Below are 27,677 nucleotides of genomic sequence, written 5' to 3' on the forward strand. Positions count from 1 at the left end.
TATGTGTGTTAAATTTACCAGTGGAAAGCGCAGTGACGCAAATCCGTGAAATTAAAAACCCCCTAGATAACCAAGACAACGTTTTTGTTAAATATCTGAATCAGTACCTTATTCTTTGGTTTTGTGTATGACATATATTCTGTTGAAAGCAGGGGCCTAAGAACTGGGGAGAATTTCTTAATTTATATCCTGAATAAAGACCTTTGTTTTTAAACTGTGTCCCCCAATATCAAACTCTCTACTACCTTCTTGGTCAGAGATATTTTATAGGGATTATAAGCCATTATGTTGCTGGCACTGTTTTCTGGCAAAACAAAATTGAAATAAAAATAATTGCACAAAGAGGCGTTGGAGATTTAAGTTGGTCCTCTATGACTGTTACGCGGTGGGGTCCACATTCCTCCATCTAAACTTACTTAATTACGGCTGTTTTGGAACGATCAATAACCATTCATCAACCGAAACCTCGAACAGAGCTTTAATGTCTACAATTGCCAATCAAGCTAAGGAAATCAGACACAGTAAGCGGTCAAGCGCCCTGCACTGTGATTTGAAGAGCTAATAATCCACGCAATCACTCCCATGAAAACGTCATTGGGAACAGTGCAGAGAAAACTCTCAAAACGTGCATCCTGGCAGACAAAACCACCTCAACCGCCTGCGTAAATCACAGTCTCACCATACCTTTCCAAACCTTCTATCGCTAAAGTCAAATTTGCAGCAACGTTGTAACTGCTGTAATGCTGGCATTTTTACACAAGGGTGATGACTATCATCACCAACTACACATGCTTTTACACACGGGCGAGATCATTTTTATAATGAAGGGGAATTAAGAATTGTTTTGCCACTTTTATTTAAAACAAAAGAAAATTCACATAACTGTCAACAGACAGAAGTTTAGATAACGAAGAAAAAAAAACAAAAATGCCAGGTGTGTCCAGAAAGGACTCAAACCCTTAGTTCCACAACACAACCAGGATTCAGAACAGTTCGTGTTTACAAAGGGGATGGTGGTAATAATAAAATAAAAAAAGGGGGGGGGCAAGGTTTGAGGGGTCACAATGTGCCAATTTTGATACTGTGCGGTTGTGCACTGGAGGACAATAATCAAGCTCATTAAAACTATATGCCAAATCTGACTTGTCAGTCTGTCTCTCAAACACACATACACACACACACCAACTCAGATTCCCAGGTGGCTTGGTGATTTCAGAGGCAAATCTCTCTTTGGGGACAGTCCTGATTGTGGAATGTAAATTAAATGGGTTGGGGGGCATGGATGGTGTGGAGCAAAGGGGAAGAAACCAGCGGGGGGGGTCTTCCAGCCATTAGTGCAACCTCTGATTTTACCGGTAGTGGCGTGGTGGTGGGCTGTGCTGTACAGGGAGACGGCGAGGAGGGGGGCTGTGATAGGACAGCGAATGTCGACGCGGAGGTGGGGACTGGTAGCGTGGCGGGGGGGAGCCCCGGCTTTGGTAGGGGGGTGAGTATCGTCCCCGAGACCTGGACCGGGACCGTGACCGGCCCCAGCTGGAACCCCGCTCCTCGTGGACCCGGATGAATGAGGTCTCACCCTGCAAGGAAGCCATAGCCATGTGACACCGATTAAAGGGAAAACGCTACCCTGGACACCCCTCCGCAACAACAATATCTGCACTGTGGCTTTAAGGTTTGGAACTGCTGTGATTTTAACCGGAAATCTCATTGCCTCTATTTCTGATGACTTAAAAACAAAACATCATGCAAAATTAGGCCCAGCTCTGCCTCCACCCTCAACGGCCAGTTTCACATTAAGGAGCTAAAAACTGATTGTAGAATAGTTGATTCAATGTCAATCCCTTCTGTGGTGACAACCACTTTCAGAAGACCTACTTCTGCTTGGGTGTGTCAGTCTCCAACTGCCTAATAAAGACACATCTACATACATGAATACATGAAGGGAAACGACTCAGCATATAAGCAAAATCCCAAAACAGGCACCTCTGCAGAGTCATTGGGACCAAACATTGTCTAACACGGATGTCAGTAAGACACACAGCACTATGGTAAGACTGGGTTCTGATAATCTCTACAGGCCCACCTGGTGCGATCGGAACTCGGTCCGGTCCAGTCGGCGCAGTGCATACTCCATGTCCTCCCTCCTCAGAAACTCCACCACACCCTCTCCGTCTCGCTGGACGTCAGCGAAACACACGTCCCCTGCTTCCCGCATGTGGTCCTTCAGGTCCTGCCAGCTGCCAGTCGGGGGGAGGCCTGTGGATGGGCATGTTCAGTCACCATGTGGGGTACACCATCAGTGTCCTCCCCAACATCAGCAACAATAAAAAAAGTAGTCTTGTGTCTTAAAATCCTTGATAGACTGGCCTGCCTACACCACAATATAAGCCTGATCTGCTTCATATATATCTGCCAATCCAAGTTCCAGGTGTGATCTGGTGGGAGACACCATTTTCCCCATTGAGTTCAGGCAACATAAAACTCCCTTAGTTAAAAAACCCAGAAAACAATCCACAACATTTCAATAACAATTTGAAAAGAATCAGGGGCTGTTCACCAAAGCAGGATTTCTCTGGGTTAACTTAAGAGTTTAGGTAAGAAGCATTCCAATTGGACAATCATGACTTCCAGCTTATCCCAGCTAACTGAGAAATCCTGCTTTGTGGAACACTCCCCAGCTTGACAACCTCATGGCTACATAACCTGGCTTCTCAGTCTTGCAGTATTGAGGCAGCAGGTCTTTAGAGCAGAACGTGCATGCACGCAAACACCCCGCCTTTCACCTACCGGTCACTATGACACGGAACTCGGACCTTCGAGTCGGGGGCCCAAATCGCCCCCTGGGACCCCCTCCCATGGGGCCAGTGAATTTCGAGGCGGAGGAGCGAGGGTACTCCACACGCAGCTTGCAGTCCCCGAAGCCATAGCCATTCCTCCCATACACTGCATCCTCCGCATCCCTGAGGGACAAGTACGGGAGAAAAGCTTTGTTTCCATGGGAAGTGGAGAGGAGACACACACTATGGATGATGGTGGGAGGAAAGTGGAGGGAGGAGGCTTTGAAACTTGTGCTATGCATGATCATTCTGCACAACAAGAAAAGTGGCTGAAAGCCACTTCTGATTGGTTATTTCACCAGGTCCTTTTGGGGTAAACCATGCAATGACTGAAAAGCATGCAGCAAAGCCTACGCACTATAGGTGCCGAAGCCTCATCTTTTCCCTTAAACCGTAAACCCAAATACAAGAACATTGGCAAAAACCTGGCAGTGAATGGATGTAATCATGAAACTTAGTTTTACGACTGACCTACTATGGTGTGGTTTGAGCAGCTGTTACATGCACACAGCCTTGGTTTTAGCTGGGGGTGAATCCTAGCATTATTCTAGGGAGCTGCAAACTAACCTTGGGTCCTCAAAGCGGACAAACGCGAATGGGATCGTGCCCCTGTTGTTCTTCAACTCGATGTCCCGGATCTTCCCAAACTTAAAAAAAAGGTCCTCAATGTCTCTCTCCTGCACGTCAGTCGGAAGGTTCCCTACATAAATCCTTCCATCAGCCATGGCACTGTTGGGGCTGCCCCTGAAAGGAGATGCCAGAGAACACAGCTGAAGGAAAGCATCAACACCCTCAGCACCTGGACAGGAATTACACTATTAAATCAGTAGCAACTGGCCCCTTCATATCAAAGATATTTCTCATGGGGGGGGGGGGGGGTACTGTTGTACAATCTTTACCTTGTGGCGAATCAGCAGACTCGAAACCCCATAAACCTGTGTGCATTTTGTGAACGTGTCACTTCTGATACTTCCATATCATGCACGACCTTTACGGAATAGATGTGAACTCACCCAGAGTGGCCGTGAAACTGCATCAGAGTAGTGCACGATAGACTTATACACGGATGTCTTGGCAGACATGTTTCACTTAGGCCCTGGGCACCCAACTCATTCTGTTTGGTTAACCCACTTCATTTTCAGCAGTAGTTTTATATAGGAAAAGCCGGACGTGCGGCATATGGAAACGTTTGCAAAAACATGCATATTACAGATCATGCAGTATTACGAGTACATACAAGCGGAACATACTACTCGGCTCAGATGCCCCTAACCTCAAACTGAACCGTAACGAATGAAGCAAACCGCGCTTCCTCAATGCTCATTCAGCGCAGAGTCAGTACCCTCCCTGCCCACCTCCCCCCTTTTACGTCGAAGCGATATCTCCCAGATATCCAGCGGATTATCCGACGAGAAAACCGGCAGCATGCCTGTCCGCTCCTGCAGGACGAGGCCGCGCACGGCGGCTAAGGCAGCTCGCCGGGTCCCGAACAGCGTCTTGTCGGATTAACTTTATCGCTTTTCTTAACACAAGGTTACTGATTTAACCCTGTGCTGCAATGTGCTCCCCATCGTGGAGAAATATTGCCCGACTAGAACCGCAGCACCACTATGTGCCTAGCCTAGCCGCATAGCGCATCTCTTTGTTGGGGTCTGTGTTGTTAGCCGACCTGCTAATTAGCCGGCTAGCCGGCCGCGTGGTAGCGGCTTGCGCAGGAGGAGCGCGCCTTGTCGGTAGGCAGCCGCAAGGAAAACCGGCGCGCTTTGGCCCGTACCTCTGTCCGAGTCGCGGCTGTGGCGCAAAGCCCGTCTTCTATCGCTTCTCTCTCTCGCGTTCCCCGGAGCAGGAAGTAGAAGCTGCTCCGGTCTGTCCCCCCGCGCCGCTCGATCCCGCCCCCGACGGGGTCACGAACCCCGGCTTGGGCCTCCTGCTGCTATTTCCCTGTTCCCGTACTAGCTTTTTTGTATAATTAGGTTTAGATCTCTACAAGTCATTGAACAAGTAATTTTATTTAGTTTTCTTAAATATGAATTGTGAAAAGGACTATCTCACAATCACGTATGAGCCCCAACCCCCCATTTTCATAAAAACTGTCATCTTGAGCTTTATGACTACTCAATGGGCGTTAACTACTAAAAAGAGTACCGACTATAGTCTATACATTGGGCCTACAATACTTTACAATACATGCAGTCAATAGGTCGAGTCGAGCTGTTTTTTTTTTAGTCATTTACAAAAACTTTAATAATTAAAAATGTATCTTCATAATTTATATCAACGTTATGTGGAATAAGAACTGTATGAGAGGGGAATACGTACAATAATCAGCTGGTTCATAGATCAAACTGAATTAGATTTTTATGGAGACTCTGAAAAGGCAAAGAAATTATTGCATGCTTCCCCCCACGAGACCCCAGGTGGTATACATGCCTTGTTAATGTTTAATAAACAATGAAGGCTCCCCAGTTTCAATTAATTTCGGTTTAACTTCGACCCACGGTCTAAAAGATGTCATCAGTTAGCCCCGGTGGTCTACTAGATAGAGTATGGGTCTCAGAAATGAAGGATTTTGGGTTTGAGTCCCGTCTGGGGTGCGATTGCTGACTGTAGTCTGTACTGATTTGTAATGGTTCCTATAGCTCAACAAGTAACTAACAATGCAATAAATAACTCTAATTGGCAGTTTCATTCATGCCAAGCAATTTTTTTGTGTGTGTGTGATGCAGCCTGGCACTCCTTCCAGCTTATGCCATCGAGATACTTAATACTCAACAAATCAGAAAGTAATGTCACTTCACGGCCCATCCCCCCCCAAATAACATACGCCCTTTTTAGCCAGTGTTGGGGAGTAACGAGTTACATGTAACGGCGTTACGTAATGTAATTACAAAAAATGTCATTGTAATCCGTTAGTTACTAGAGAAAAAAAGTGTAATTAAATTACAGCTACTTATGGAAATATTCATGATTACAATTTTAGTTACATCATATGATTGTATGCAAAACATTGCTAATATATTTAATAACAGTATTTTTATTGCTTTTCATGTTTTTCTTATGCAAAACATCCTCCTTTGCTATTTCCCTCCACAGCCGAAAGTTTGAAATTATTCGACGCATATGATTGCATGGTTATTCTGTCGCGTCTACATTTGCAGATGTTGTCGATATTTAAACAGTCCATGCCCAACCTGAGGAAACATCTAGAGGTAAGTGCAGCTTACTGTAATTGCAAGCAGTCATATTAAACAAGGCAGGGAAGACATGCCTACCTTCAGCGTGCCACACCATGCTTCTAAAGTGTAATGCCCGGTACACACTATGTGATTTCAGCAATCATATAAAATCATTACCGATCACACTGTGCGATACGGATCTAATAATCTTGACTATGACAGGTATGCAGACTGTACGACGAGACCAACTCAATCATAAAATACGGCGCATAGGACAACAAAACAAAGCGTAAACACTGACAGCATGCGTGAACACTTCTGATTCCGTTGACAGAAAACGTGCCGTACTCCATCAGCATGCTAAGGTTATTGGTAATTTATGTTAGGTCTGATATTAGTACTCCCGACATGCTATGTCGTATTGAGTTTTGAATATTCACTGACTATAGCTATAACCCCTGGGCGATACAGCCTTACCACTCTGCTAATCCATTTTATTTTAGAGTGCTGCGAAGACACTGTTTTAGGCTTCTCCGTGATTTGTGATTGAAAAATTGACTTAAACAGAGTAAATGATTACACAATCATCTGAAAATTCATATAGTGTCTGATGCAAGAACTGTTCAGATCGGAAGTAAAATGGAACCATTTATTTTCGCAAGTATAGAATTAGAAGATCAGTGGTCATTGTCAACACACCACAGCACACAGTGCGCAACAACAAAATATGTCCTCTGCATTTAACCCATATGTGACTTTCGTGACATAGCAGGGGGCAGCTAATTCAGTGCCCGGGGAGCAGTGCTTGGGGGTGGTACCTTGCTCAGGGTACCTCAGTGGTGCCTTGCTGGTCGGGGATTTGAACCTGCAATCTTTCAATTACAAGTGCGCTTCCCTAACCATCAAGCCACCACTACCCACCACTATATAAAATGTTTGTATCATAATGTAATCCTGAAGCATCACGGAGTGGTCAAATCACTCGTAGTTCATCTGGTTTTGACTCCCAAAAAGTTTATATTATGAACACAGATTAGAATTTAATAACTGAAGGCTGAGTTTTAACATATTTTTTTTTTGTTGACATTTTAGGTATATTTTATGTAACATTAATGTTATGACGTTACACTGAGGGAATCTGGGTTTTCACTGAGTTTGAAGCGAGCATCTATTCTTACCCGTTGTTTAAAATCATTATTAGTCCTATATGGTATGTTTGGTATCTTTATTAAATTGATTAGTTATAATCATGTTAATTCATGTATTGAAAGGAGTTTGGCAGTAGTCAGTGTTTAGTACTGCTGTAAGGTTACAAAATTTCAAAATGGTTAACGGTTGAGAATATTCATTCATAATTTAGAAAAGTAATCAAAAAGTAATCAAATGTAATTACTTACATTACTTTCATATAGTAATTGAAATAGTTACACTACTATTACATTTTAAATAGAGTAACTTGTAATTGTAACGAATTACATTTCCAACCTTCCCAACATTCCTGCTAGCCACAGAAGTGAATGAGCATAACATGAGTCCCTTCATTCCTGAAGTGGTAGATAATTTCATATGTAATGTTTCAACAGAGCTCAACAAATATCACCAAACACAAGCTGCTTCCTGTGCAGCCTGGCTCTCTGTCTTGCTAGCTACCAGCATGGTAGCTAACATTGACTAGCACTTTGGCTAGCTTAGCTAGATTGATGTTAGGTCTCGCTCAGAAGTGGAGCTAGCAGGGCGTGACTGTCAGGAATCCACTATGGGGGCGTCCCCCCCCTGGTCTGTCTGCGCTCACTGTCAGCGTGAGCATGGCACTGGTTTTAGTTCCACCACGCGTCCCGCTGCTAGTATGAGGAGCTTAAAGTGCCCCCAAAATGGGATGAGTACATGAATTTCCCAGTTAGGCAGTACATTATGAATGTTAATGTACAGTATGAAGAAGAAAGATGGAAGAAAGAGAGGACAGAAGAGGAAGCTGACAAGGGGTAATTTGACTGCTCAGCAAAAAACAGACCTATCGTGTTTCTGGCTTTTCCATTTTCTTTAGTGTGTTATATAGCTTTCTGTGCATGTAAATGGTCTGCAAAGTAAAGGCCACCTATCTGTGAGCTTGGCACACCCTCACACAACCCATGCACAGCAACTACTAAAATGGAGGCCAGGAGTTTTTTTTATATTTGTTGAGAAGACACTGTGTTCTGCCCTGAGAGGATAAATGTCCTTTGTTTGTGTTGTCGAAGGCAGTCACAAAGAACTCAGTGGCTGATGTTTATTCAAGGGTGTTCAAGTGTGGAAGTGGATTCAGGATTACAATCTGTAATCATACGGTCACATTCCTCTGGCTAGCTAAGTTTCTAATACATCCAGTATTCTTACACATGTAGTATGCCTGCATGTCTGCAGAGAATGCTGTGTCTGTTTGCTGATCTGTGAAGAGCTTGGAAACTACCGGATACTGTAATGAATTGTGTCTAAAAAGAAGCAACATTTATTGCTTTTGAGCAATACTTTGCTTTAGAAACCATCATCAAATGTAGGTAGTTTTCACCTTAGATTTATGCAGGGCTACAGTGGGCATGACGTTCTCTGCAGCCAAAGCAGGAATCTGAAGGATATGTCTGCAAACTGCAAAACAGCAGTGGTGGGGGCCAGGTTCAGCGGCGGAGGAAAAGAGGAGGAAAGACATCTGTGCAGTGGGGTAAAAAGGTAACCCACAGCTCCTGAAGGAGGGTCCCCCAGCGACACAATCACATCTCCAGCCAGGACCGCGGGGAACAGCAGGGTCGTAGTGGGGCCATCTTCTGAGAGGGCACAGGCTGTGCAGGATCTGTGGCAGTGCAGCAGTCAGGATTTAATGGCAGAGCAGTGGGACAAACTCAAGCTCTTGTTGAGCTTATTCCAGGACATCTTCGCTGCCAGGAACAAAGACCGCCAACCCATTTCCCTGCTGCAGCAAATTGATAAGGGAGAAGACTAGCCCGTCCGTCTTCATCCACACCGAGCTCGACAAGGACTCCTATCCGTTGCTGTGGATGGTTGACGAGCTGGACTACATTACTCGGTCCACATGATTCAGCTCCCTAGACCTCTGGAGTGGCTACTAGCACTATTGGTGTGACCAAACGGGGGTTGCCACTGTGGTGCAGGCCTGTAAGAACTTCTGTCCCTACCTCTGCGCTCAGTAGTTCTGGTTGTGGATGGACCATGCGTCCCATACCTATGTACTGAGCTTCTGCAACCCAGAGGGACAGCTCACCCGCTGGTTAGTGGTCCTAGTGGAGTTCAGCTTCCAGGTCCATCATTGCCCGAGGAGGCTGCATGGGAATGCGGATGCTCTGTCTCACTGGCTCTGCCTCACCGTGAGCTGCCGCCAAAGTTGCAGAGTGGAGGAGCAGGATAAGATTGCCGTGGTGGCAGCTGCCCCCTGCAGAGCACTTGACAACGAGGCCTGTTAGGATGTCGATTGTCAGCAGCTCATCATGGAGCAGCACAGCGACCCCATGCTGGCCAGGGTTAGGGTTAGGGTTTGGGTTAGGTAATGGCTGGACGAGGGTGGGCGACTGGACTGGGAGGCAATCTCAGCCTCTGGCCCAGAGACCGAGGCCTACCACTCCCAATGGGACACCCTGGAAGAGCAAGGCTCTTAAGGGTCCTAGCAGGAAATGCTGGGCTCTGGTGGGTGCCCCCATGGAGTGCGTGGGGGTGGACATCCTGGGGATCCCGCATGAAGGCTGGGAAACCCTACATACTCATGGCTAGAGGTGCACCAATCCATACTTAATAGATGTTTCGGATATCGGCCATATGCGACCGATCCATGTCCGATACCTACTTATTTAGTTTGCAGCAGTCTGTAAAAAGAGCCCCTATTTCTTGTTAAATCAATTTATACAATCAATTGCACGGCAGCTCTTTCCCATTTTAGTTCTGCAGCATTCAAGCTGAACGCAAACGCTGCCACTCAGTCTATTTGCCACTCAGTGGTTGTGAAGGCTGTGGCTTCTGCTTACTGTGACATCATGTGCATACCCTAACTGGATCACTAGTCCAGACTACCAGACTCAAGACCAGTTTCTACCGTCAGGTCATCAGAATCCTGAACTCCAACACTTAAACATTCCACATTGCACTGTTACCAATATATCACAAAACTCTGTTTACTCTATTAACTGTGTAACCACTGTGTATCGATGGTATTATGGTAGTATTATGTGCTATGTATTGTAGGGTGACCAGATAATCCATGTAATCCCAGACACCTTGAGCTAGGACAGGATCTGTAACCTATCATTTCAATTAAAAGGACCTGGATTTCACTTAAGCACCGAGTTCTTGTTGTGTGCTGATTGGTCAGTCTCCTATAACCATGCATATGTCTTTAATGTTAATGTGAAACAGCTGGATGAATCTTTCAGTCAAGAAAACAAACCAGTCAAAGCGCAAGAAGAACGTAACAATTTAGCCAAGCGCAGGAGCCTTTCGGATTTAAGGTAGTTTGTAAAACCTGAAATAGCTCAAGGTGTCCGGGATGACATGGATTATCTGGTCACCCTAATTTATTGATACTTACATACAGCACTTTCTCCAATGTGCAACACTGCAGTTTGCCTGTGCCCACCCCCCAAGTATACATACACATGCATTCTATTATTTATGACCTGTTTTTATTATTTCTTTTCTTATCTTCTCCGATGCTGAGAGACTTTTCTTGTTACTTCTCTCATCCAGCACATTTCATTGTAGTGTTAACATACATATGACAAATGAGCTAAAGTAAACTAAACTTTGCAGTAGGATGAGCAAAAGAACATCAAATGAGAAAGTGATGATACAAAGAGACTTGCATATTTGCAAAACAAACTGACAAACATCTGTGACCTGGAAGTATTCTATGCTTAAAACAACTAGCTTCACAGCGATTAGCAATCTTTGTAAACAAGTTTTGAGAGGTGAGAGTAGTGTTTAGTGGAAAATCCCACTAAACAAAGCATACACAATTGTGCGAGAGAGAATGAGTAATACGAAAAATCAATGGATGTTTTCCCAATGGAGTTGCCAGCTTGTGCTGTTTTGCATACTTGCTACAGCTTGTGATACATGGGCTGCAGACCAAAGTGACATTGCCAGTGGGAGAATATTGTGGGGCATTTTAAGCATTCGCCAACTGCATATACTCTTATATTCAAACTGAACAGTAAATGACTCCAAAACGCTTAAAACAAGAGGTACGAACGAAGTGGAACAGTACATTATGTATGTTTATAGTAGCCTAATTAACAAAGCTTTTTTGGCATACTCTTTTTTCAGTTGGTGTTTAGTAATTTAGTAGTTCAAAAGGAGCTTTGGTATCCGATCGTTACTCATATCGGCCGATACCCTCTGTTCAGATATCGGGACTGGAACAGAAAAAGTGGGATTGGTGCACCTCTACTCATACCCATGGATTACTTCATGAAGTGTCCCAAGGCATACGCCATTCCCAACTGGAGTGCCACCACCATGGCAGTGAAGTTCTGCGAGGAGTCTTTGCGCCGCTCCGGGGCCCCAGAGGAGCTGCACAGCAACCGGGGGAGAAATGTCAAGGTGCTGGTGTTCTGTCATAACATCCTACCTATTAAGATGTGCTATCGAGCCTTTCCGTGCATGTGCAGTTCCACCATCTTGGGATTAGGGTTAGGTTTTAGGGGTTAGGGTTAGGATTAGGGTTACGGTGAAGGTTTTAGGGGGTTAGGGTTAAGGCAGTGGTTCTCAATCCTGCTCCTGGCGTCCCACATGCCTGAATGTTTTCATTCCAACCCGACCTTAATCAGGCTTATATGGTCCTTAATAGGCCAAAGCCGGTTTCAGACCGAACGCGGCATACACTATGCTGCGCTCCGTGCCGCGCGCCGCTCACGGAGCTTGTGCGAGCACTGTGGTCAAACATGAACTTTGTTGAACTTTGCCCGCTGCGCGCTATGACACATTGTCTCGCGATCAATAGAAACAAGGCACCGAACCGGGCACAGAAAACGAAATGGAGGAAAAACTTAAATTGTCCGTGGCTGAGTTCCCAGAGCTATATCACACAAGCGTAGAATCTTTTTGAATGCGAAATATACATTGTCGCTACTGACCACGAGCCAAAATGACAGGAGAGAGTTTTGAAAACCACGCCTACTTTTTGCGCCAATGCCTCGCGGCGAGCACAGCGCATGCCGCGTTCGGTCTGTAACCAGCTTTAGCCTATTAAGGACCATATAAGCGTGATTAAGGTAGGGTTGGAATGAAAACATTCTGGCAGGTGGGGCACCAGGAACAGGATTGAGAACCACTGGGTTAGGGCAATGGTTCTCAAAGTCGGTCCTCGGGCCCCACTGCCCTGCTTGTTTTCCTGCTATCCCTGCCCCACACACAAGTCCCAGCTGTCTTTCAGTTTCTGATTGACTGAACAAACCTGATCCAGGTAATCAACAGTGTGTATAGGGCAGGGATAACTGGAAAACAAGCAGGGCAGTGTGGCCTGAGGACCGACTTTGAGAACCACTGGGTTAGGGTAATAGTTAGGGTTAGGGCTATCGATTAGCACTACGGTAGGATGTTTTGATAAAGTAGGACGTTTTGTCAGAACACCGGCAGCTGGGGAAGACCCACAGCACCCCCCGCCCCCCTTCTTCTTCAGAGTGACAGGCAGGTGGAGCGTATTCAATGTACCCTAGCTGCACATAATGCAATCCTCTGAATATTAAACACCTTAGTACACCAATCAGTCAACTTAAAAAAAGGGAAAAGTGCTGGCTGTGATCATTATTTAAATCCATTAACTTATTACTTAAATTATTATTATTGTTATTATTATTATTTAAGTAAAATATAATAGTTATAGGCTTTGGAAGACTATCCTAAAGGTACGTAAGATTTTCACATTAAAAAAGCGAGATGCCAGTCATCAGTATAATGAAGGTAGATATACAAGACACAGTAAATATAAAAAGTTAAAGCACAAACGGTTTTACATTTAATGACAGCAGCGGTCATTTGCATTTTAATCTTCAGATCATTGTGCTTCCTCAAAACGGAACATGTTCCAAAAATATTAAGAACAATCACAAAGTGAAGATAGTTATAACAAAATACAAATTATACAACATAATTAAAACGCAAATGGGTGAGAGCAGCTGAGAATCTGAATTTATTCAGTACGACTCTAAAATGTGGTATCTGACTCGGGCTTTGTCACGAAGAGATCAAACGTCCCCCCAATTATTTACTGCGGTCAAGCTGTCCGCGCCCGTCTGATACATGGTCAAATAATCCGCGCTTTATAAAATAATCCGCCTTTAATAAAATGGGAGGTGCGTGCATAGACGTAACATTACGGTATCAGATCGAGTTTAGGAGTTTACGAGTCTAGCGATAGAGCTGTTTTATGTGTAAAGTACAGGATGTACTAAAATAGAATGATTTTTATCATAATGCAACGAACAAGTCTTATACCTTATACTTTTTTGTACTATTATCAAGAAAAATTACTTTGAAATCCATGGTTTTATGCGCATATTATCCATGGTTGACCAAATAGCTTGGGACCTTGCGTTTCAAATGGCATTAAACATTTAAATAATGGTACAGCAAAAGCTAACCAAGTTTTGTGTAGAAATAGCCTAGAACTTTGTCTTTCAGATGGTATAAGGCATGTTTTTTGCATTATGGAAAAACAAGAATTTCACTGTATTTTACTACATCCTGTACTTTATACATATGACAATGTGTAAATCTTAAACCATTTTCCTATGCGCGATCGCTTGTGTGTTATTTTTTTAAACGCGATGTGATACCGTAATGTTACGTCTATGGGTGACTACACATTTTAAGCACGAAAGATTTGTCCATGCTTTGGTAAAGCGCGTACTGCTTGACCGCAGTGTTTATTACGTCACATGAGAAACGAGAGTGTGAGCCGATTGCTATCCGCAGCCACGCCCCCTCGCCTGATCACAATTGTCGGAATACTGTGTTCCGGTATTGCTGAAGGTATTTAATCTGTCAAACCGGTTTTAGCCCCGCTTTCTCTCCTGAGTTCCCTCCTGTGTGACTTTGGTGTGTGTTCTCCCAGACCCGTGGCCTGTACTACGAAGCGGGATTACTGGCTTATCGGGGTAACTAATTGTCGGATTTAAGGTAGTTTGGGCAAAATGTTAATGAACGAATATGAAGTCCATTTAAACTCTGGTACCTTAAATCCGACAAGTTACCCCGATAAACCAGTAACCCCGTTTCGTAGTACAGGATACAGATTATCTGTGATTGTGTGTGTTTTGGATTCGTTTGCTCTGCATCTTTATCCCCCGGACCCGGTCTGCCCCGTGATAAAGGCAATTATGTAATGACATAAACCAAAAGAGATAAACTCATAAATAATATCAGAACTAACATTTTTAAACGGTACAAACATGGCACAAACAATTGAGACTAGTTTGGTCCAACTCGGAGGCAAATGAGGTGCCAAGTCCAGTGGCCTGTACTACGAAGCTTATCAAGGTAACTTGTCGGATTTAAGGTATCACAGTTTAAATGGACTTAATTTAAGTTAAACCCAGCTAACGGAGAAATCCTGCTTCGTGGAACCTCCCCCCCTGCTTTACTTTCATGCAGATTTCTTGTTCGAAGCTGCATGGTATATTTGGATAACCAAATCGCCAATTACACTGGTCAACAAAAGAAAACTTTTTGTTTGCTACTGAGAACTTGAGAAGTGTTTTATGCTGATTTCAGATCTGTAATTAAAATTCAGCTATCACGTATGGTTTCTGAGCTACACGTTGCTGACGTTTAAGATAATTTGCTGTTTGGCACAATTTTTTTTATTATGAACTATGTCCCACCAAACTTGTGTTAAGGATTTTACACTGAAAACAAACATCAACACACATAAAGAGTACATGTTACACCATATATACACATATCTTAACTCACACAAGTGATGTCAGCATGTTCAAAAATGTTTGAGACACTTGCTTTTACGCTTGTACTGTACATTCGTCTCTCTTTGCAAGAACCAACAGTCGTCTCCCATCATACTGGGATTGAACTTTCCCTAATATCTGCTTTCCATCATCTTCATATCTTGATGAAATCTCTCCCCATGCTCATCGCTGACATCACCAAGATTAGGTGGGAAGAAGTCAAGGTGGGAATGTAAAAAGTGCATCTTAAGTGACATTCTGGCACCCATTACCTGAAACACTGTCAACATGTTCTCCACAAGCTCAACATAATTCTCTGAACTATGGTTACCAAGAAAATTCTGAACAACCAGCACAAATTGGTACAGCAAATGGCATCTTTTTCCGTCTGCCATTCAGCCACTGTGTTAAACTGGAGTAGCACACATGAGGGGCCCATGCTTTATCTTGGTTGCCAACTTTGCAACCAAAATAATGGTAGTATGCACTTCTAAGTCTGCTGGACAGATTCTTTCGCTGATCTTGTGCAGTAAATTGTCCGCAGACATAAGAGAAGTTATCAGGATGGTTCACACAACCTCGCCTGTTCATATCGTCTAAAACAAAAGCAATAAAAATGTCAAAATTCACAGGTAAAAAGTCAGTACAATCAGTTTTAGTATAAAATTTCAATTTAGTGGCATATTTAATCGATTATAGTCCAAAATTCAATGTTGTGTTACGGAACCAGTAATCTACCGACGCTTCACGGCAGCGTTATCGACAAAAATGTTATAATCACAAACAGACCCATAACTTAAAAATGGGACGTGATAGACAAAAACGGTTTTCAGATTTAGAGTCAGCATGTGTACTTTGATAAGGTACAGCTGACAGAACTCCAGTAGCAAAATGACTGTTGACCAGTGTTTTGACTGACTGTAAACAGGATGAGCTGTAATCGGTGTCCATGTTGTGAATTTAGGTTTGCCCCGGTCAAGAAATTAATTTATTCATCTTATTGTGTGTATCAATCTGAAAATGATGTACCAAACCTACACAACAAATGAAAAAAATAGTCGGTATTAGAGAAAATGTGATGTAGTTTATTGTGATTTTTTTAATAAGATTTTTGTTTTTTGAAAACTTATTTTAAATAAGTGGTTTTACAACAATAAATTATTTAAATACAAATTTTATTTTGCACCAATCTGTGAACCCAAAACCGAGGTTTGTACCAAATTTTTAAGTTTGTATACCATTACACTTTTAATAAGTACACCCTGCAAAATACACTTAATCTAATGAATTCCATGACTTGGTTTAGCTTGACCTTAGCTGGACTCTGGGCCCTGCCCATCCTTGGAGATAGTCCTGAATACAAAACAGCATCAGCATCTGAAAAATGTGTTTTTCAATTGGCTACAATCTGAAATTGGTTGGCATCCCATCCAGGGTTTTTCCCTGCCTTGTGCCCATATATTTCGGGATAGGCTTCGGACCCCCCTACGCTGAACAGGACAAACGGCACAGAAAATGGATGTATTGGATGAAATTGGCTACAGTTTTGCATCTGAAAGGGTAGTTTTGAATAAAACACTCTAAGGATGAAAACAATATGAATCAATCTCATCTGACTGAGCATTAAATATAATTCATAAAAATATACATATTTTATCTAGAGATAAAGCGTATAATATGGCTCATGTTACAGGTATCTCTGAATTATTTCCATAGAGGCTTTTAAGTCACAAAAGGAAACATTTACTGTTTTTGGAAAAACAGTTTAGAGGACTTGTGTAGTAAATATGACCGATCTTGCGACAGATGACCTTGGCTGACCAGAGGTGGAAACTGACTAAGATTCCAGAGGGTATCATGGTCAATCCTGGTTTCTATGGCAGAAGGTACCTGCAGATTTATTTGACATATTTATCCCAATTAACTTAATCTTATTCGTACGTATAGCTGGGTGTACCGAAATAATTCCGGTTAGCCATGCCGCTCCTGGACACAGCAACAGACCCCTCCTAGACCTTGAAACAGAAGCTCTGTGTATGTGATCCAGATGCCGCCTGCAGCCCCATTGGTCTGAATTGAAACATAGCCATCGAGCACGTGAATAGTGGTTTCTGTGCTGTGCCAGGGGATGCATCTCAGCTTGCAGGACACGAGAAAGCACGGCTGGTCATGGAGTTTCCTGCTCCAAGAGTTCTCTCTGCTCTATTTATTTATGTTCTTTAGTCAGTCAGGGACTGGGTTTACCTCACTACTCGAAACATTGCTGCAAGGTCCCTGAATCCTGAAAAGGAATTTTGTGGAATTCAGAGTCACCATGTTAAATGTTTCTGCGATTGTCAGTCTTTAAATTGTAGATGCTACTGCAACCCAAACTGTAATTATTAATTTCCCCAATTTTTGTTTATTGCTATGGTGACAATTTCTTTGACTTTTATACTACTGGAAATGTTATTGCGTTTACGCACCGGTCTTTGTAGCCGCCAGCAGCAAAGCCTTTTTTTCTGTTCTAGGAAGAAGAAGTATGGTAATTATGTCATCAACATGTCAACGCAGAAAAACCTGAAAGCCGTTTCCAACGAGAGGTTTGCTTTTAAGTATAACCATTGAACCTCATGATAAAGGCATCTGTAAGTCTTTTATAAGAGATTATGAGTATTCCAGGTTATTTGGTCATTACTACATTATCTTTTTCAAAGACAGAGGGAAGTATTCACACCCAAATGTACGGACGTTCACGAAGAGAGACCGCCTCTCGGAGTCAAAAGTGATGTAAGAGGCTCAGCTTAAACAGAGGTATGGAGAGAGAAGAGGTGTGTGAATCAAGACGTCTCAATGAGCCAGGAAAGGAAACTGTCTGATTGATACAAGTGCCAACAAAGCTGATCTTCTCTAAAGGTCTGCTGGCTGCTCCTGAAGGATTAATGCACCGAAGGTAACTTTTCTCATTACCAGAGGCTAAAGTGTTGTTCCAGGAATAGTCACTATGTCCTTTCTAGACATTATTTAATCTGCCACTCTAGTGTTTAATAAATATGGCACCTGGTTTTGTAGTGATTTGTAGTCAGGGGCAACGGTTGTAAAGTAGCTTTTTGAAATACAGTCACACTGAGAGTTTGATTGTGTTGATACGGCTGACTGGCTATGCTGAAAAGATAGGTATGCTACTGTATGTGGGGTGTTGAAAGTTCCATACCTAGTTCATCCGGGAAAAGGTTAATTTTCCATATATGGGAAAACAAAGACATTACGGGGTTATTAAGGCTGTTTGGTCTGACCAGATCTGCTTTCCCCTCTCTGTGTTAACTGAGTAAATTAATTGATTCTACAACTGAGAACTGACACAACGCAGAAGTTTTCATATGGAGAGTTTACTCTGAGGAAAAGTGGGAGCAAAACAGTGCAGGTGGAATCTTTTGTATCTTTTTCAGCCTGAGATACACACAGACAAATGTACTAATACTTGCATTAATTTATTGGATATTAATCTAAGTTAGTGCATACAGTACTCGCATACTTTTATTACAAAAGATTCATGTCCAGAAAGACATGCCCTGTTTGATTATCCGTAATTTAGGTCGCTGTGTGCTGAGCTAAGTTGTAGAGTGGAAATGGTCAACATGGGATTGTGTGCAAGAGATAGAAGTAGATACCAGGGCTGTATGTAAATGTATAAATGCTCTGCTTAGTTACGGAGGCCATGCGGGGACAAACAGAGACACTGGAAAAGGGTTACTGAGGACAGTGTGTCTGAATTTGTAGTAGCTTTTGAGAGTTTTGGTCGGTGGAAAATTAGCCTGTTACACTGAAGAAAACTGTCTTCTCATTTAAATTATCTATTTGCAGACTGCCGTGGGCATATGTACAGGGTGTGTTTGAGTATGAGAGAGATGGTTATCATGCGTTAAGGTTGTGCAAGGCAAAACGTGTTTTAAGTGTTACTGAACAATATTTTTCAGTGTTAGACATTATTCACTAAAAACTAGACATTGCAGTCAAGCGCACGGTTCCTTCCAATGAAACATGAGTTTGAGAGTATTTTTAGCACATTTTTCAAAGTGATGCCATGAGCATCAGCGTTGGGCTGATGGGCATTGGGAGGGCTTTATGAATCCACTTTCAAAAATGTTGCTGTTTCTTAAGGTAGCATTCAATAAAACCTCTAAAAAATGTTGCTGTTTCTTAAGGTAGCATTCAATAAAACCTCTAAAAAAATGTTGCTGTTTCTTAAGGTAGCATTCAATAAAACCTCTAAAAAAATGTTGCTGTTTCTTAAGGTAGCATTCAATAAAACCTCTAAAAAATGTTGCTGTTTCTTAAGGTAGCATTCCATGAAACTTTGAAAGGTGGGCGTTGTGTGGCTCGTGTGTTAGGACTGGTCCTGCTTTGCATAAAAATATCTGCTAAATACATGAAATCACAAGTGAGGAGGAGTCCAGGGTTTGATACCTCCCCTTGGTGTCAGAAATAGAATAGCTCTTGGACTTTAGGGGCTGGGTCTCTGGCCCCCAGGAAAAGGCATGTCACCTGCACTGTCTCATCTTGAGATGCTCTGGTAGCACTGGAGAGAGCTGTCAAAATGTCCTGTAGAGGGTTCACTATACAACAATCCAAAACATGCTCGACATTACAGGCCAGGTCAAAGTTTCCACATGTTTGGAAGAAGAAAATAAAAGCAGCTACCGAGAAATTGGTCTACATCAGGAATGTCAAACTCCAGTCCTGGGGGGCCGGAGCTTAGTTGTAGGTGTAGCTTACTTCTTTCTGTGTTGCACCACAAATGATCCAACTCAAGAGCTGTGTGGTAATTAGCACAAGGGGTCGAATCAGGTGTGTTAAATGAGGCTAAACCAAAGACCCCCAAGACTGTTGTTTGACAACCCTGGTCTAGATCATGCAGTTTAGGTACAAAACAGTGAAAGACCTGGACCTGCTGATTAGCTGTCATAAAACCAGAGGCTTGGTCAGCAGTTGCTCTGGACAGGACCACCATCAGAGTAAACCATAACTATACTTAAGAGCCACATTTTCTTAGGTCTGATGATGCCTTCAAGTTGGATTTACAAGGCTAATCTGGTTCACGTTACTTATGTGGCAATCCATGCTATGCAGCTTGCTCCACTGGTTCCAAGATCTATTAAATATCTTAATGCGGCTCAGTGTGAAACTGGCTGTCTCTCTCTTCTCACGCAGGAGTTTGGTGGACTTGGTGGTTTCATGTTTGCTTTGAGTTTAGGACAACTTACGAAGGAGAACCTGAGAGAAGAAAGTGTTTAACATAAGAGGATTGACAATCTGAACAGAGGGAGATGTACCTATGTCCACTTGGATCACTGTGACGATTAGTTGAGTTTCTTTTTCACAACTTCCTGTGAAAAGGTAGTGAAGTTATGTAGGAGGGCTGCCGTAGGAACACAGGCTCACTGTTGCTGGTTCAGCAGAGGTTCTCTGGAAACACAGGGGCCAGGGGTGTGATGTCATGGGCAGGATAATTGAACCCTAAGCCTACTGGTGTCCAGAGTGGGGAGAGAGAGACCGACAGGCTCACTTTCCATGACAGGAAAGAAAGTCAGCACACGCTGTAGAGTGACGCTAGCCAGGTGACCGAAACAGGAAGCAGGCAGGTCTGTATCTGTCGGAAGCCAGATTCATTCCAGGAGATGTCAGAACCAGCGTAACAGCTTCACATTCCAGCTGATGGATAAACATGCGAACAGAATCACGCCTCCTCCAGACACCTATGATTGTCTCCCTACAGCTAGCCCCCAGGAACCATGCGACGATGGCGGTCAGGGGGCAGGGGTCTGCTCCTGGGGGGGGTACTCACCACCTTCGCCATGCTTCTGTACCACATGATGTCAGTGCCGCTCCTCGAGGTCTATCACCCGAGGTAAGTCCTGGTGCTACTGCGATCCAGATCACAGATAGACCAGAAGAAGTGTGTGTGTGTGTGGGGGGGCTATAAGGCAGGTTCTCAGAGGGACGACTACTGAGGCAGTACTATTCCACTGTCTTTACTCTGACTCATTGTTCCAGCTTCTGAGTTTGTGCTGAGAAATAATAAGCACCTGGTTTCGCCTTTTCTTTGTCACAGTTGACATGCAAAGGGCTTTGAAGGATGATAAAAGGCTCTGCACAACCCACCTTCTCTTTCAGCAGGTAGAGATAGCTAGTGAAGCAGCACTAATCACATACTAATGTTAGAAGACGATTGATGTGTATAATGAATAACACACCGGTTGTTCTCTACAGGGTATTTACTTTTGAAAAACAGTATTTAATTTTGTACAGGAGAATCATTACATACTTTTAAAGGATATTTTACTGGACCATAGGTGACTCAGAATCATAGTCATATACCGTCCTTCACAGCCAACCTCATTAGTTACAGATTAATCAACCATCCAAGGAATGTTGTTGTACCAAAAATACAGCTTTCATCCCAATAATCAGAATGCAGATTGCAAGAATTAACTGCCCAATCCAATAATTATACAGCTATTCTTAAATGTCAATGTGCACAAATGGGGGTGGGGGTAGTTGCTACTCAACTGCGCAAACAAAAGAAACAGAATAAGGAAGATGAGAGGCAGGCAGGAAACAAGAGTTTTTGAAATGTAACACAAAGGGACATGCAATGCCAGCTGCTGTGAGTGGTGTTTGGCTAGGGGGCGCTCTACCTCACATGACCCTGCCTAACAGTGCGATTGGGGCCAGCCCTGTGTGACAACAGCACATCCTGCTGCCACAAACTACTCATTAATTATATTTTATTTGTATATATGTTTGAAGATCAAACTATACTTCATGTTTAATGTTAACCTGATTTTGCAAAGCAAAGAAAACCACTGAAATAGAAGGAAAAAATACCAAAATGGTCAGAAACTGATCGCCAGCTTTATGCAGCCAAAGTCCATTAGGACCATGGCGCCAGGTCACTGTTGGAGACCCAATTATTTAAATAATTTTATTCTATTTAAACTCACATCTATTCCCTTAGCGACTGGGAGGGCTGTATCAAGGAGTTTTCTGAATTAGCCTGGCACTGAACCATCTGATTGATACCTTTCGAAAGGTCAACATCTGAATTAATGACATACGGCGCTGGAAAAAATTAAGAAACCATGCAGTTCTTTGTTTCACTAATTTTTCAGTTTATGGGTCTGCATCTATGAATAATACATATTTCTTTGCAAACTGCAGCCTGGTTCTTCACTGTTTCTCATTCATGAAGGGCTTCTTCCTTGCTTTATGGGTCTTCAGTCCTGCTTCTAGGAGTCTGATATGAACTGTCCTAGGAGTGCACTTCACACCTGCGCTTAACGTTTCCTGTTCCTTTTGAAGGTCACTTGGTGTCATCCTACTATTCATGAGAAACTGTCAGATAAGGTGATGGTCATCTCTGGCTTTAGAAAGTTCTGCCCTCGACCTGCCTGGTTTTTGTTTATTTCCAGTGTCTCCTGCTTCACCTTGGTCTTGGTCTTTGAGCCTGGAAGCAGCCTGCCTCACACTGTAGCCTTCAGCCAGCTGAACCAGAATTACACCAGGATGCAGATTCTTAAACAAATGGAGTGGTCTCTTAATTTTTTCCAGAGCTGAAGATCAAATTAAATGGGGATAGCTGTCATGTGTTTTTCTGTGCCTTTAGGATGTTGGTTCTCGCCTCCTGTGACCGAGACCCGATCCTCACTAAAGGGAAAACTATCTCAACCAAAGGTGCACCCAGGCAAGTCAGTGGCTGCTCACCGAAGATGAATGTCATGTTCATGAAGACACACAAGACGGCTAGCAGCACGATCCTCAACATCCTGTTCCGCTTTGGGGAGAAGCACGGCCTCAGATTCGCATTCCCCAACAGTCGCAATGACTTTGTCTACCCAGAGATGTTCAACAGGCTACAGGTGAAGGGCTACCAGCCTGGGATGTGTTTCAACATGGTCTGCAACCACATGCGCTTCAATGAGTCCGAGGTGGTCAGCGTGTTACCACCGGACGCCACCTTCATCACCATCCTGCGGGACCCCGCCGACGTCTTCGAGTCTGCGTTCCACTACTTCAACAGCCTGGTGCCTCTTACCTGGGTGATCCCTGCCAAAGAGAAACTGGCTGAATTCCTTAAGGACCCCTGGCGCTACTATAGCCCCAATGGGTACAACTCCTTCTACCTCAAGAACCTGCTCCTCTTTGACCTGGGCTACGACAACAATCTTGAGCCAGATGATCCTAGAGTAGAGCAGGCCATCCAGGCAGTCGACAAGCGCTTTCAACTGGTCATGGTGGCGGAGTACTTCGATGAGTCGCTCATCCTCCTCAAGGACACCCTCTGCTGGGAGCTGGAGGACCTGCTCTTCCTGCGACTCAACATGCGTCGTGACTCATCCATCTCCAAGATGACAGAGCACCAGAGGATGCAGGCACGAGACTGGAATGCCGCTGACTGGCGCCTGTACCGATACTTCAATGCCACCTTCTGGGCAAAGGTGGAGGTGTATGGGAGGGAACGCATGGCCCGCGAGGTGGCGGAGCTGCGGCGGCGCAACGCAGAGATGGCGACCACTTGTGTGGAGGGCGGGAGGGCAGTGGAGGCAGACAGCATCAGGGATGCCACACTGCAGCCGTGGCAACCTCTCGGCGATCGGTCCATCATGGGCTACAACCTGAGGAAGGACATTGACGATGTGCGGCACGCGGAATGCCGCAGGATGCTGACCCCAGAGCTTCAGTACATGTACGAGCTCGGCGTCAATCTCTGGGCGAAATTGTTCTGGCGTCAAATGTTAGGAGTCATCAACTTGTAGCCAGACATGAAATCCAGAAGATGACCAGCTCCGTGAACTGGCGTCACACGAAGGACATCGCCGTTTGGAAGGACCAGATCATTCTTTGAGGATGTGGATTAACTCAGGGATAGGACGTACTTCATAAGTATACCCTTGGGTAGGGCTGGGTGATACTTATCGTATATAATTTAAATGATAAGAAAATGAGGAACATTGCTTGATAGCACACATCGGCATATCACATCACAGAGATGAATGCATTTCCAACCAATCATAGAGAATTCTTTTAAGAATAGAAAACCTATGGCCAACAAATGCAATTAAACACTGACTGAGTTAGCGCGGCCAAATGCTACTGTTTCGGTAATATAATGCACATCCTTAGAGGACGTTTCAGTGAAGTGTCAGCGAGGAAAGCAATAGCTCTTCTGCCATAACATCATTTATTTTGGAGATACTGTGGATAACTACGGTAAAAAGACGGTGATGGAATGCCGATACTTTTTGCAGTTTAACATGCAACACGCAACAGACTGGTGCTGTGCATAAACACAAGCAATTAGGGTTTGTATTTCAAGTCTAAAGAAATCATGTCCCGTATTACTTAAAAATGGGGCACAGCATTTTATTTTTAATTACGGGATGTCAAACCCATTCCTGGGATAGAGCAGTGAGGCAGTCAGAGAAAATAAGCTAGCAACAAACCATACTGTCAGCGTTTCCTAGTATTACACCCTACACCAAAAAGTTTACTTTTGTATAATTTATTTATTAAAATGAGATTTAAATTTCCAGTTCATTCGATTTGTTGCTTTTTTCTTGTTCTGATACTAAAACTATGAAAAAATATTTTCGCAAATTCTGAAATAAAATAAGATACAAAGGTAAAGTAAAAAAAAAAAAAACACAGCTAAAGGAATACTATTAATATTGTTTCTGAAACTATAGGAAATAAAAATAAACTCATAATGTTTTTTTTTAAATACTATTTTGCTAAAATAAAGATTTACCTTTAATCACTGTTTATAATACCCACTTTCAGGAAATGACTACATATTGTGCACTGGGTGTTAATGTAGGATTCTCTAAAGATCAGACTCATAAAACAACTTTCAGTCTACCTCTATGAATTAAATTACTGAAACAAAAATTCATAAAAATCAAACAGAAATATATTTTAAAAATAAAATAAAAACTAGTCAAACCACATTGAAAAGTAAAGCTAAACCGGATTTCAAATAAAATTGAAAATAATATAAAAATAAGAACCTTAATAACGTTTCCTTGAAGTAAAGAAATAATGACAATTTTTTTCCATATTGCCAAGCCCTACCCTCAGCTTACCCGTCTGGTCTCGCTCAGGGAAAATGCATGCCATCCATGAAGCAATGCTGGGAGAGGAAACAGACTGGATGTGGTAGCATATAGGCATTCCTACTCTGTTGATTAAAATCACTACTTCTATCAAGAAAGCAGTTAGAATCAATTTAGAATGGACACGGAGTGTAGTGCACATGTGCAAGGGCTCGAATCCTGAACCATGTTTTTCTTTATGCACATTTTCCTCGGAGGATCGTCCTCTCTGTATCGATGTTGCTTGAAGAGAATGTCATCTGGAAGATTTAGCTTTAATAGATGTCGCTGATATTGACTGATATTAATCATGAACTGATAGCAGCTGACTTTTCACATACCACTGTATCCCTCATGTGACTCAAGTCATTCTGTCAGGAAACTGGCTTTAATGTGAAATGGGTGACATGGCTCGCTAGGTCACATGTCTATATATTCCAGTGTGGTACTGTGGTTGTTCAGGGGAAAAGCACTACCATGACGAAGGTCTACCATACGCAGAAAAGTAAAATCCGTAGAAACGTCTACAAACAAAACCATAAAAATACCATTAGGGCAGTGGTGGCCTCGTGATTATGGAAGCATGCTTGTGACTGAATTTTACCACCCCCACGGTCTGCTCCCTGAGCACTCAATAATAGCTGCCCACTGCTATGTCACGTAAGGGTGAAATGCAGAGCGTGCATTTCGTTGTGCACTGTGGTGTGTCTTTCACTTTGCTTAAACCCAAATTTAGACAGAATACTGCGTGACAGACAAAGCTTGTCGTTCTGGTTCAGCATGGGATTGATTTCAAGTTTCAAATGGATTCACCTTTTACCTGCTAAAGAAAGAACGTGGTTTCTGTGTTGAATTAATAAATCGTCAAATAGTTGCTGTAAAAGAGAACTTTTTTTTCTACTTTTTTATAATAAACGAAGTGCTGTGGAAATAAACTGACGCCGAGTAAAAACTGTTCGCTGCTTTTCTCTCCTCGCTTTTTTAAAATCAAAACAAACATTTGTAAATAAAATGAAAGAGCTTCTCAAACCTAAGTGGCTATTAGCTGAGCCCGTCACCCCTTAAGCCCGATGGCAGCTACCTCACCTGACTGCTAATATCTGCAGGTACGTTTTCTATGGTAGCAGAACCTGCAAATCAACTACCCACAAATGTATTTTCTGTATGCAAATTACTGTGAACATCTGCCAGTATCTGATTACTGCACTCTTCCTCCAATTAGACTTTTTAAATCTGGCATAGTCAAAAGCCCCTTGAACACAGAGCCCCTGGGCTCGCGCTAAGGCTGCCCATATGGTAAATGCAGCCGTGGCGTGCCGTGTTTTCAAAAGAGGGGATGAATAAAAAATAATCTGAGAAGGCTATTCAAAAAAGCAGTTCCACACTGTAACGTGGACCCAGTAATTAGCTGCATTTTTCTGCCATTGTGAACTTATCGCACTATTAAGTCTGTCACGCAGTTCAACACGGCCTGGTTTTAAAGTAAACCTCAGCTTCACAGGAATGCTTTCATTAAGTGCTCAACATGTCCGCAAAGGGAAACGCTGATACTGGGAAAAGCATCCCTTTCAAACGAATAATATATCTGATGTCAGTGTTTTCAAAGTGGTTCTTTGAGCAGGAAACTACGTAATCTGCAAAATATATATTTATATATGCTTCGGAACCCCACACTCCTGCACAGGTGTGGTACATACCAGCATGGAGACCTCATTGCTCTCGTAAATAGTTGGAATAAAAATTGATACTGTGTTTGCGAAAAAAGAGCCAAACTGAAGAATAATGGATTTTGGCGCCCTCTAGTGGTCAAATGGGAAATCATAATAAGCACTGCTCCTATTCTTTCTGTTGCATATATATGGTGACTGTTAATGCTTCCCAGGTTCTTGGAACGGCATTGATCCAGTGAAGAGGTACATGGTGTCCAAGTGTCATCATTCTCTTGAGGTGTAATATCGGGCCTTTCTGGTTTATTGACCAGCCAAAGTGATCAAACAGCACATTTTTGGCAGCAGATAGCAAAAGATCCTTGGCAAATTCTGGTGAATGTTTAGTGCCACAGTGGAGTGCTTTTCTAAATGGGGATGAAATAAATTTTGCTTATGGAAAAATGTACTGGGTTGTGTTACTAAGATCTCTTTCAAATGTGCAACAAAAACAGCCACACACAATCACTCAAATAGGGACACATATTTCATGTACACTGGCTCGCTTTTTATAGTGGAAGATCTAGAAATGTCAGCTTTACGGTGGCCCCTAGAGACAAAACACAAACAAAAGAAAAAGCAGAAACAAAATGAAAATGCATGGCAAATTAAAAAACACAAACAAAAGAAAAAGCAGAAACAAAATGAAAATGCGCTACAAATTAAAAAACACAAAAGAAAAAGCAGAAACAAAATGAAAATGCGCTGCAATTCAAAAAAGATTAACAAAAGAAAAAGCAGAAACAAAATGAAAATGCGCTGCAATTCAAAGACAAACAAAAGAAAAAGCAGAAACAGAAAGAAAATGTGCTGCAATTCAAAGAAGACAAACAAAAGAAAAAGCAGAAACAGAAAGAAAATGCACTGCAAGTAGACGATCCCAAAC

General features: G+C 42.9%; 2 protein-coding genes across 5 annotated transcripts; one reads left to right on the top strand and one right to left on the bottom strand.

Annotated features, from left to right (window-relative positions):
• Positions 1-839: 839 nt before the first annotated feature.
• Positions 840-4,765, bottom strand: LOC111849985 (serine/arginine-rich splicing factor 9-like). Its single transcript, XM_023823363.2, has 5 exons — positions 4,612-4,765; positions 3,405-3,581; positions 2,788-2,960; positions 2,084-2,256; positions 840-1,577 (listed from the first exon to the last, which is right to left on the bottom strand). Exons 2-5 carry the CDS (start codon positions 3,560-3,562, stop codon positions 1,350-1,352), a joined length of 732 nt encoding a protein of 243 aa, XP_023679131.1. The 5' UTR covers positions 3,563-3,581; positions 4,612-4,765; the 3' UTR covers positions 840-1,349.
• A 9,121-nt stretch (positions 4,766-13,886) lies between these two features.
• On the top strand, positions 13,887-27,196 carry LOC111849789 (galactosylceramide sulfotransferase-like). 4 transcript variants are annotated; one of them, XM_023822970.2, is made up of 6 exons: positions 13,887-14,023; positions 16,762-16,841; positions 17,466-17,537; positions 17,652-17,887; positions 20,711-20,842; positions 22,601-27,196. In XM_023822970.2, exons 5-6 carry the CDS (start codon positions 20,727-20,729, stop codon positions 23,748-23,750), a joined length of 1,266 nt encoding a protein of 421 aa, XP_023678738.1. In that variant the 5' UTR covers positions 13,887-14,023; positions 16,762-16,841; positions 17,466-17,537; positions 17,652-17,887; positions 20,711-20,726; the 3' UTR covers positions 23,751-27,196. The 4 variants fall into 4 exon arrangements, with proteins under 4 accessions (XP_023678738.1, XP_023678739.1, XP_072570453.1 ...); XM_023822971.2 differs by lacking the exon at positions 16,762-16,841 and having other exon boundaries at positions 13,893-14,023; XM_072714352.1 differs by lacking the exon at positions 16,762-16,841 and having other exon boundaries at positions 13,893-14,023; positions 17,656-17,887.
• Positions 27,197-27,677: the final 481 nt, after the last annotated feature.

Source organism: Paramormyrops kingsleyae, chromosome 7, assembly GCF_048594095.1.
Source record: "Paramormyrops kingsleyae isolate MSU_618 chromosome 7, PKINGS_0.4, whole genome shotgun sequence".
NCBI lineage: Eukaryota > Metazoa > Chordata > Actinopteri > Osteoglossiformes > Mormyridae > Paramormyrops > Paramormyrops kingsleyae.

Excerpts from the sequence above, each read along its gene's own strand:
- LOC111849985 (XM_023823363.2), bottom strand. The coding sequence starts at position 3,562 with ATGGCTGATGGAAGGATTTATGTAGGGAACCTTCCGACTGACGTGCAG. Across the intron at positions 2,257-2,787 it reads GTTCCGTGTCATAGTGACCG|GCCTCCCCCCGACTGGCAGC; the intron begins GTAGGTGAAAGG and ends GCCCATCCACAG. Across the intron at positions 1,578-2,083 it reads CCGAGTTCCGATCGCACCAG|GGTGAGACCTCATTCATCCG; the intron begins GTGGGCCTGTAG and ends GCTTCCTTGCAG.
- LOC111849789 (XM_023822970.2), top strand. The coding sequence starts at position 20,727 with ATGCGACGATGGCGGTCAGGGGGCAGGGGTCTGCTCCTGGGGGGGGTA. Across the intron at positions 20,843-22,600 it reads CTCGAGGTCTATCACCCGAG|GATGTTGGTTCTCGCCTCCT; the intron begins GTAAGTCCTGGT and ends CTGTGCCTTTAG.